This window comes from Antennarius striatus, chromosome 5 (assembly GCF_040054535.1).
Source record: "Antennarius striatus isolate MH-2024 chromosome 5, ASM4005453v1, whole genome shotgun sequence".
NCBI classification, from domain to species: Eukaryota; Metazoa; Chordata; class Actinopteri; order Lophiiformes; family Antennariidae; genus Antennarius; species Antennarius striatus.
In genome coordinates, this window is record NC_090780.1 from 26044108 (window position 1) to 26054849 (window position 10742).

General features: G+C 43.9%; 1 protein-coding gene across 1 annotated transcript; it reads left to right on the plus strand.

Moving 5' to 3' along the window:
* Positions 1–1137: 1137 nt before the first annotated feature.
* On the plus strand, positions 1138–6373 carry uqcc1 (ubiquinol-cytochrome c reductase complex assembly factor 1). Its single transcript, XM_068315194.1, has 9 exons — positions 1138–1350; positions 3120–3227; positions 3447–3554; positions 3635–3707; positions 3928–3985; positions 4616–4724; positions 5214–5291; positions 5376–5489; positions 5814–6373. Exons 1-9 carry the CDS (start codon positions 1276–1278, stop codon positions 5946–5948), a joined length of 858 nt encoding a protein of 285 aa, XP_068171295.1. The 5' UTR covers positions 1138–1275; the 3' UTR covers positions 5949–6373.
* The last annotated feature ends 4369 nt before the right edge of the window (positions 6374–10742 follow it).

Below are 10742 nucleotides of genomic sequence, written 5' to 3' on the forward strand. Positions count from 1 at the left end.
CTCGCTGCAGGCTGTTGTTCATGGTGGAGGTGAGAAGTTGGGAGGCTGAACCCGTGGAAAGGGAGCCAAGTGTAATCAGAGTGGGGGGAACGGAGGAACACGGACACGTCGAGATGGAAGTGTGATGGATTTTGTTTTCTTAAAGAAGAGATTCTGAACATTTCTGTCGGAGCAGATTAACGGCTTCGCTGAGGAGGAAAGAAAATCAGAGGGAAGAAATGTTTGCTGATGGATATCGTGGGAACTGAAGAGGAAGTGCAGCTACTGCTGACAGGTCCTCCTCCCGTGGAGACGGATGAGTGGGATATTACTGCAGAATGAGACGTCCCTCTCCTTCAGATTAGATAGGAGACTTTATTATTTCACCCAAAGGCCGACGATAACACATTTTTGTGAGGCAGAACAATCTGCAGACACTCATATCAGCCAATATCACATGATGAAAAACATCTCTTTATTTTGAAATCCCAAACTTTCATTTTTGAGGTGGGGAGGTCGTGAGTGTGAGATCAATAAGTCTTTATTGAGAGAAAGCTCATCAATAATTACTGAATATTTTAGATACCATTCCATGCAGAGTTGATGAATTCATCACTTTGAGAAGTTTTCTTAGTAACAGTTTTCAGAACACATTTTCTTTTTTTTAAATTTTGCGACATCAAATCACTCTTGCCTTTTTAAACATTTATAGTTAAATATTTTATGGTTATTATTTTTTTAATATTTTGAATATTTTACTTTATCTTTAACATAGGAAGTCATTAATTTCAGATGTTGTCATTATTTTTAGGGAACACGTTTTTCTTTTTTATTTTGAGACACCAAATTTCTATTTCAGATTTATAGTTAAATCGTTTATTCTGCGTTTTTTTTATTTTCAATTTTATTTTATTTTAACTGTAGGAAGTCATTAATTTGAGATGCTGTTGTTATATTTGGAGAAAACATTTTAATATTATAAATCATTAATTTGAGATAAACTATTATTATATAAACCATTATTATTTGTATATATTATAAACCACTAGCTTTTTGGAGTTAACAGATTAAAGATTCTAAAACTTTATATTTGAATCTCTGGCGGTGAGGATTTTCTTAACAGGCGGAACTCTCCTTCGCTGCGTCTTCGTTTCCGCCCGGACGGGATTGGCGCCGGACAGATTCCGTTGACATTGCTGTGGGGGAGGAGGCGGAACGGAACCAGCGTTACCGAACAGAACACCGTGTGCTCTATCGGCCCACTTGTGCGCAGCGTTGACCGGGGACAGCGGAGCCATGTACCGGCGGCCGCTGCAGTCCGTCGCCCGGAATGTGTTCGCTTGGACGGCGACCGGAGCCGCTCACCCACAGGTACCGACGGGAAGCTAGTTAGCATAGCTGGCTAATAGGATTTAAGCTAAGTTGACCAACCCGCTAACGGGAGTGAATAATGATGACACGAAACAGTAAATAAATGAATAAATACGAAAATAAATAGGTAAATAAGTGCTTTTGAATAATTTTATGTAAACTTTAGTTGTTTTAAAGTCTCCGTTTCACTTTTAAACGATTCGTCTCCTCTGGTGTGTTCGCTGGTTGGACAAATGAATTTATCCACGCCGCTTAACTGTGACGTCACACCGCTGTGACGTAGAACTGGATTGGCCCGAAGCAGGCTTGATCAGAATTTGACAATCCGACCCCAGGGCAGTCCGAATCCAGATATTTAACATCTGGGCTTGCACTAGGAGCTAGTGTGACTGATCAAGCCACAAAAAGCCACATTCTGTGTAAATGGGGTTGTTTCTGAGGGCAAAAAATCTTGTGTTCAGTTTCCCTCCAAAAAGCCACTAAAGCCAGCAGCTGGAGCTGAACTCTCTTTATTTCTGTCCTACTTTATGCAGGAATGAATGTGAGATTCAACCATTGAAAACTTCATTCACTCTGAAGATACAGTCAGACTAAATATTACTCAGTGTTTACTGGTAGTTTACTGAGACTAGAAGACATTTGAACTCTGACCACCACCAACACCATTGGTATGACAGAGTTTAGTTTAGTTTAGTTATTTAAATCAATAACATGATTTTTCATTTCAATTTAAAAAGACATAAAACATCAAACTAGGTGAAAACACATTTACATCATCGCTGGTTATTCCTGCTGGTCAGAGGGAACAAAAGTCTAAGACTACAAACAAGTATTGATAATATCTTTCATTGACCTTCTGATCGGTCTGTCTCCACCCCCCCCCCCCTCAGCATTCACCATTTGTTTATTAATGAGGACTTTAACACAAACTCTACTAGAAAACACTGGATTCTTTTGATCGATTGTCCTCTCCTTGTCTTACACCAATTCGCGGGTTCAGCTTGTAAAAAACAATATTTTTGTTTTTCATTGGATGAGAGGAGGTCATGACCCCAGTGCATATTTAATGATCGGGAGCGTTCGGGTCACTTCGGCTATTTCCATCTGCATGCTTCGGCTAAATTCCGCCGGATGCGGAAGTAGCAGCGCTAGCAAGCGAAAAGGTTGTAGCCTTTTTTCCATAAAAATAAGAACGCTACTGTGGCGTTTTTTTAGATTGGCTAAAAATCTTGTAGCCAATCTTGAATTTACTCCGCCTATGGCGAAGTAGCGAATGGCTAGCGCAAACCCAGAACATGTAATCCTGCAGAGATTAAAATTTTTAATCTAGTTCTGGTGATGTCATCAGGTCGTTTCCTCAGCTGTTTCCATGACAACTAATTTACTTTAATGAACCGACAATAAAGACTGGATCTAGAAGACCACCTGGTTCTGATGGGATCAGAGTCCTACGACTCTCAAAGTTAAAATAAATTAATGCTAAATTGATTTTCCGTGTTTTAAGTATTATTTACATAAAGTTTATCAATGACAAATCAATAACAGATTTAAAACCAAAGAAAGAAACAGAACTTTTCCTCACAGAAATGTTTGAAGTTTTGTTTTGGTTCAATTCTTGGTGGACGCTGTCGGTAGGCCTCCATCGGGTAGGGTCCATCGGGTAGGGTCCATCGGGTAGGGTCCATCGGGTAGGGTCCATCGGGTAGGGTCCATCGGGTAGGGTCCATCGGGTAGGGTCCATCAGATAGTTGACCTGCTTCTTTCTCCAGGGCTTCAGTCCAGAGGTCTGTTTGGCCAGAACTTTAATATCCCCCCACCTGAACAGAGGCTCCGCCCCCCGGGCAGTAGCATGTCGGATGCTACACTCGACCACTCAGGTAACACACACACACACACACACACGAGGTGTCTGAGCTAAATGTTGGACAGCGTTCCGGTTTCTGGATCTATACCTGGTTCTGGATCATGTTCCTGATCTGGATCATGTTCCTGATCTGGATCATGTTCCTGATCTGGATCATGTTCCTGGTCTGGATCGTGTTCCTGATCTGGATCATGTTCCTGATCTGGATCGTTTTCCTGGTCTCTGCTCTCAGCTCCAGAACGTGAAGGAGACCCCCCAGCAGGTGGAGGAGGAGGTGGGAACCCTCACCAAGCTCATTGAGGCCATGGGCTTCACCGGACCCCTCAAGTACAACAAATGGGTGAGGAGGGGGAGGGGGCAGGGGGAGGAAGAGTGGGGGGAGTGGGGGTGTTTCTGACGTTTCTTCTTCCGTCTCGTCAGAAAATCAAGATCGCGGCGTTGAGGATGTACACCTGCTGCGTGGAGAGAATCAACTACGATGACTTCTTTGAAAGTGAGTGGAGCCAATCAGAGAGCAGGGAACGCAGCTAAGGCTAATGCTAACGGGGCTAAACGTACCAGAGCCTCCTGGAGCTTCAGACCAGTTCAGTCCAGTGGTCCCAGTAGATCCTCAGTGGTGGTCTAGTTTCTGGGGACTGTCCCTTTAAGTGGGCGTGTCTGACAACACGCCGTAAACAAACATCTAAACAAACATGTGGGTGTGTTTGTTCCAGAGTGCTCCCTCCCCGACACGTTCAGCTCCTGGTTTCTGATCGCACAGCTGCACGTGTGGTGAGTCACACACACACACACACACACACACACACACACACACACACACACACACACACACACACATATACACACAGACACATATACACAGACACACACACACACATATATACACACACACACACACAGACATCTACACACACACACACACACAGACACACACACACACACAGACACATATACACACACACACACAGACATACACACACACAGACACACACAAACACACACACAGACACACATATACACACACACACACACACAGACACACACACACATACACACCCACACACACACACACACAGACACACACACACACACACATATACACACCCACACACACACACACACACACATATACACACAGACACATATACACAGACACACACACACACATATATACACACACACACACACAGACATATCTACACACACACACACACACAGACACACACACACACACAGACACATATACACACACACACACACAGACATACACACACACAGACACACACAAACACACACACAGACACACATATACACACACACACACACACACACAGACACACACACACATACACACCCACACACACACACACACACACACCCTCACCTGTGTGTTCTCCTCAGGATGTGTTTGGTCCGGATGCGTCAGGAGGGCCGGACGGGGAAGTACATGTGTCGTTACATCGTCCACTCCATGTGGGAGGACGTGGAGCAGCGCAGCAAGATCCTGGGGGTGAGTGGGGTGGGGCTGGGGGCGGGGCCAACACTGGAGGAAAACCCTCCGTCGTGTCTGAACCGTGTGACTCCTCCATCCCATAAATATTAGCTCACCGTGACAACCGACAAAAGTCACCGTAGCATAAATATTCATGACCGGTCCAATCACGTCCGTCCTGAGCTGACGTGATTGGACCGGTCCGACACAGCACGGTCGCCCTGACAACAGCTCTCAAACACACCTTGAAGCCAGGTCCCCGAGTCCCTCCCCTCGTCTCTGATTGGAGCAGCTCCAGCTGTAAGTCAATGACATCATAGTTTAGTGTCAGCTTCACTCTGAGACTCAATGGAGACACGTAGGGACTTGTTTACCCACGTGTTGGCGGATGGATACGACATCAGTGAGACCGGATCTCGTTCTTTACACGTGTTGGTGGATGGATACGACATCAGTGAGACCGGATCTCGTTCTTTACACGTTGATCACTTCCTGCTTGTGTTTCAGGTCGACGCCACGGAAAGGAAGGAATCGATGAAATTGATGACGGAGTCGTTCTACGCCGGATTGTTTGGATACGATGAGGTGAGACACACACACACACACACACACACACACACACACACACACACTCCTGGTCGCTGACTGTGTGTGTGTGTGTGTGTGTAGGGCATCCTGAGTGACGACTGCGTCCTGGCGGCGGCGCTGTGGAGGAACCTGTTCAACCGTGAGTGTGACGACCCGCGGCAGCTGGAGCTGATGGTGGAGTACGTCCGTAAGCAGGTGGGCGCGCCCGATCATCGGCTCGTCGAGGGTTGACCACACCATCGATGCTGTAATCAATAAGATTAGTTCCGTTAGCCGCGGCTAACGTTAGCACGGCTGGTATACTGTCATCTGTGCAGTCTGAGATGAGTTTGACCTATGACCTCACTATCAGTCACTGCTGACACCTAGTGGTGAAGTTTAGTATGACAACCAAACAAGCAGAAGATGCTCCTGTTGGATTTTTTTTTTTTTATTTAAATTTTGAATTAAACTTTATTTATAAACGTAATAAATAAACTTTATTTTATTTACTTCATTTCTTTGCGTCCCCCCCTCCAGATGCAGTTCATCGACTCGCTGAACGGAGAGGACCTGCTTCTCACTGGGGAGGTAAAGTGGCGCCCCCTGGTGGAGGAGAACGCACAGAGCATCCTGAAGGTGGCCACGCCCACATACAACGACACGGGGCTGTGAGCTGCAGACAAGCCCCACCCCCTCCTCACAGATCCCACCCCTTTGTCTTGAGGATTTTAAACGTGATGTCAGCTCCTTCCTGTAGCCTCTTCTCTTTTGGACGTCGGATTTATTTGTCGGACAGGAAACGCCATGTTTGAACTTCCTGTACTTAATGCGGTTTTTCTCCCATGATGCCCTGCTGTATTTATAAAGTGTTTGGTATACTTCCTGTTTACACTCTAGTCCTGGAGGAAACATTCACTGCTGATGGATGACCTCTGATCACCTCTGTCTCATCACCTCTGTCTCATCTCCTCTGTCTCATCACCTCTGTCTCATCTCCTCTGTCTCATCTCCTCTGTCTCATCACCTCTGTCTCATCACCTCTGTCAGGTAGTTTTTAAAGTGTGATATAATAAAGTTTTCTCTTATGTCTCAAACCACCACCTTGTTTGTTAGTTTGTTTTCAGCCCAGAGTCACCTCCACTTCCTGCTTAGTGATGTCATTGCGCTCTGATTGGTTGATCATGAGCCAGTGCCTCATTATTAAAAAACAACACAGATTTAACGTTTTGTATTTGTATTGTTTTGTCAGAACAGAACTCATTAGTCTGCGTCTGTTTCTGGTTTAAAGTTTTCCTACTGACAGACTCCAGATGTGACACCAGAGACTGATCAATCAATGATAGATACTTTATTAATCCTGGAGGAAATTGCAATAATCAATAGTTTGATTTATTCTGATAAAAATTTCTATCAAATCACAAATGGTTCTCCCACATGTTTCAAGTTTCAAGTTTATTTATTTTTATATAGCCCAGATTCACAAGCAATGTCTCAAAGGGCTTTACAATCTGCACATGGACGATATCCCTCTGACCTTTGTGCACTGCAAGCAGTGCGACCCTCGCATCGGATAAGGAACAACTCCCCCCAGAAACCCTTTTAACAGGGGAAAAAATGGATGGGAGAAACCTCAGGAAGACTGCAGAGGAGGGACCCCTCTTCCAGGAGTGGACAGACGAAGCAATAGATACCGCATGTACAGATTAACAACACAATAATAATAACAGTAACAATAACAGTAACAATAAATGTATAACAAAGGCATGCCGATCCATCCAGTAGAGAGTCACCACCAGCCGATGAAGCACACAGAGGTCACCGATTGCTGAGGATCCACCACTCTGAGGACAGACCAAACAGTGCCTAAGTCATTGAGCTCAAAAAAGTTAAAGTCAAGGTTACTCTGGCAAAACCCCAAAACCACAGCGGAACCAAATGAGGCAGAACCAGCACTCCCCTAGTGGATGGTGAAACAGGACCACTGTACAGCTTGTGCTATCGCCAGCCATGGAAGCAGACAGAGGTAGCCGATTGCCGATGATCCACCACACAAAGGCCTGTGAGAGAGAACAGCAGAAGAAGGAAGAGAAACAGAGATAGCAGAGATAGCAGGGGCGAGAGTGGTGCTAGAGGGACCAGAACAGCAGAGAATTAATGGGAGGCAGGGGCCTAACTAAGAAATCCTATGACTCGTCGGCAGGACTAGGCTAAACCTAAACATTGAGACCGCCATCCCCGATATTACTTATATGTTAGGTCGAACAGATATGTTTTGAGTCTAGATTTAAAGACATTTACAGATTCAGACTGTCTAATATTTATAGGGAGGTTATTCCACAAGAAAGGGGCACGATAGGAGAAGGCCCTCTGGCCAGCTGACTTCTTTTTAAATCTAGGAACACACAAGAGACCAGTATTCTGAGAGCGGAGAGCCCTAGTCGGCGTATAAGGTTTAACAAGATCAGACAGATAGGTTGGTGCAAGCCCATTAAGGCTTTTGTATGTTAGTAAGAGTACCTTAAAATCGGATCTAACATGAATCGGGAGCCAGTGTAATGCAGCCAAAACTGGGGTGATATGGTCAAATTTCCTAGTTTTAGTTAATATTCTTGCTGCTGTGTTCTGAACCATCTGAAGGCCCCTAGTTCTAGACCGAGGCAACCCTGATAACAGAACATTACAATAGTCAAGTCTAGAGGACACAAAGGCATGAATCAAAATTTCAGCATCAGCCATGGCTAAAGAGGACCTAATTTTGGAAACATTACGTAGATGAAAGAAGGCGATCTTTGTCACCTCTTTAATATGCTTGTCAAAGGCAAGAGTCGAATCTAACGTTACTCCTAGGTTCTTGACTGTTGAACTATGGGTTATAAGACAGTTATCTACAGATATTGTTAGGTTTTGAAATTGGTTACTATGTCGTGCAGGGCCAATGATTAACATTTCAGTTTTGTCTGGGTTTAGGAGCAGGAAATTACTGGACATCCAACTATTCACAGCAGAAAGACAGGCCTCTAGTTTACTCAATTCAGATCGATCATCTGCTTTTATAGGCATATAAAGTTGTGTGTCATCCGCATAACAGTGGAAACCTATTCCAAAGCTGCGTATAATTTGACCAAGAGGTGCAACATACAGGGAGAATAGTAGAGGACCAAGGACAGACCCCTGAGGTACGCCATATTTGACGTCGGAGAAGGCAGAAGTTTTATTATTGTAGGAGACACATTGTGTCCTATCAGATAGATAAGATTTTAACCAAGCCAGAGCTAACTCACAGACACCAAACTGTCTCTCCAGTCGGTCAAGGAGTATACAGTGATCTATAGTATCAAATGCTGCACTAAGATCCAAAAGAAGGAGAACAGAAGTGGTATCAGAGTCCAGATTTAATAGGAGATCATTCACAACTTTGGTAAGTGCTGTTTCAGTGGAATGGCGGGCCCGAAAAGCTGATTGGAATGGTTCGAAAAGACCGCTTAATGATAAATAATCTAAGAGCTGTTGAGATACTACCCTTTCTAGTATTTTAGATAAGAATGGAAGGTTAGAAACTGGTCTATAATTATTTAAAGACTCTTGGTCGAGATGTGGCTTTTTAAGCAGAGGTTTAACCACGGCCGCTTTAAAGCTGGTGGGAACAACACCAGTTGCAAGAGAAAGATTAACTACATTTAACATAGTAGGGCCCAGCAATGGCCATAATTCTTTAACTAATTTAGCAGGGAGAGGGTCTAAGAGGCATGTAGTAGGTTTGGAGAATGAGACCAACTTTGTTAATTCTACCAGAGAGACATTCTCAAAGTGTGTTAAAGAGAAAAGTTGGGTTTTAACACCCAGAGAAGGAACCACATCAAATTTTGATCCAGGTGAAGCTGAAGAAGTTATTTCATGTCTAATGTTATCAATTTTACGGCAGAAAAAATCTTGGAAATCATCAGCCGCCAATAACAAGCTGCTTGCCGTTGACTGTTTCTGGGTCAATCTGGCTACAGTATTAAACAGAAATCGAGGGTTGTGTTTATTTTTACTTATTAATCTGGAGAAATAGGCAGCTTTAGCGGTGGACAGAGCACATTTGTAATTTAAGACACATTCGTGCCAAGAGATGTAGCATGATTTAGATTTAGATTTACGCCACCTGCGCTCTAAACTCCTACAGGCTCGTCTGAGAGCGCGTGTCTCCTCGTTAAACCATGGTGTAGACCTGCGCACCCCTATGGTTTTAGTTTTTAGAGGTGCAACTGAGTCCAACAGACTAGAAAGAGCTGAGTTTAGATCACTAGTGTAATTTTCGATTGATCCTGTTGCTACAGTAAAAGGAGTCAATACCTCAGGTAGAAGCTCACTAAGTTTAGATACCGTTGACAAGCCGATATGGCGAGTAGTGACTAAATCAGGAGTAATGCTATTTTGACAAGTAAAGGCTGCTTTAAAAGTAATAAGAAAATGGTCAGATATCACTGACGTAAGAGGAGAGACAGTCACAGCAGTAACATTTATACCACGCGATAGAATCAGATCTAGGGTATTACCATTGGAATGAGTTGCTTCATGAACCCACTGAGTGAAACCTAACATGTCCAGGAGGGTTAGGAAAGCTTTACACAACGGATCACTAGGGTTATTTAAATGTTAAAATCACCTGTCACCATAACCTCATCAGATTGAGTAATTAGATCCGAAATGAATTCACCAAATTCTTCTAAGAATAAAGAATAGGGACCAATCCAATTCCAATCTTGTGTTGTCACGGTAACTAGATTTACCAAAACTAGTATAATCCACAATCCTGACACCTTATTTAATTGCTGTCAGATATTTGTCAGTAATGTATTTTATTGTATGTAATAATTACTGTGATTATTGTCATCTCAAACTAGTCAAAGTTATTAAAGGATTGCAGATTTGTGGCATTGAAGTCGTGTTTTAACCTCAGCCAGCAGAGGGCGCTACATCACTAGCATTCACCTCCGTGACATCACAGCAGCTCGAACTGGACTCAGTTGTGTTTGAACGTTTCAGCTTCTACCGCGGAACAGTTTCTGGTTCAATCCATTCTCTCATTGGTGGAGAAGGTTCATGACATCATCACATTCACATAGAATCCACCTACAGGACACACACACACACACACACCTGGACACATCTGACATCATCACATTTCGTCCAAAGAACCAATGATTGTCTCTCATTTAGAGACTCCACCCACATGGACGTGTAACATCACTTCCAGTAGAACCTCAGCAAGAACCTGGACTGTTTCACCGTGTGAACCTGGACTGTTTCACCGTGTGAACCTGGACTGTTTCAGCACGTGAACCTGGACTGTTTCACTGTGTGAACCTGGACTGTTTCACTGTGTGAACCTGGACTGTTTCACCACGTGAACCTGGACTGTTTCACTGTGTGAACCTGGACTGTTTGACTGTGTGAACCTGGACTGTTTCACCACGTGAACCT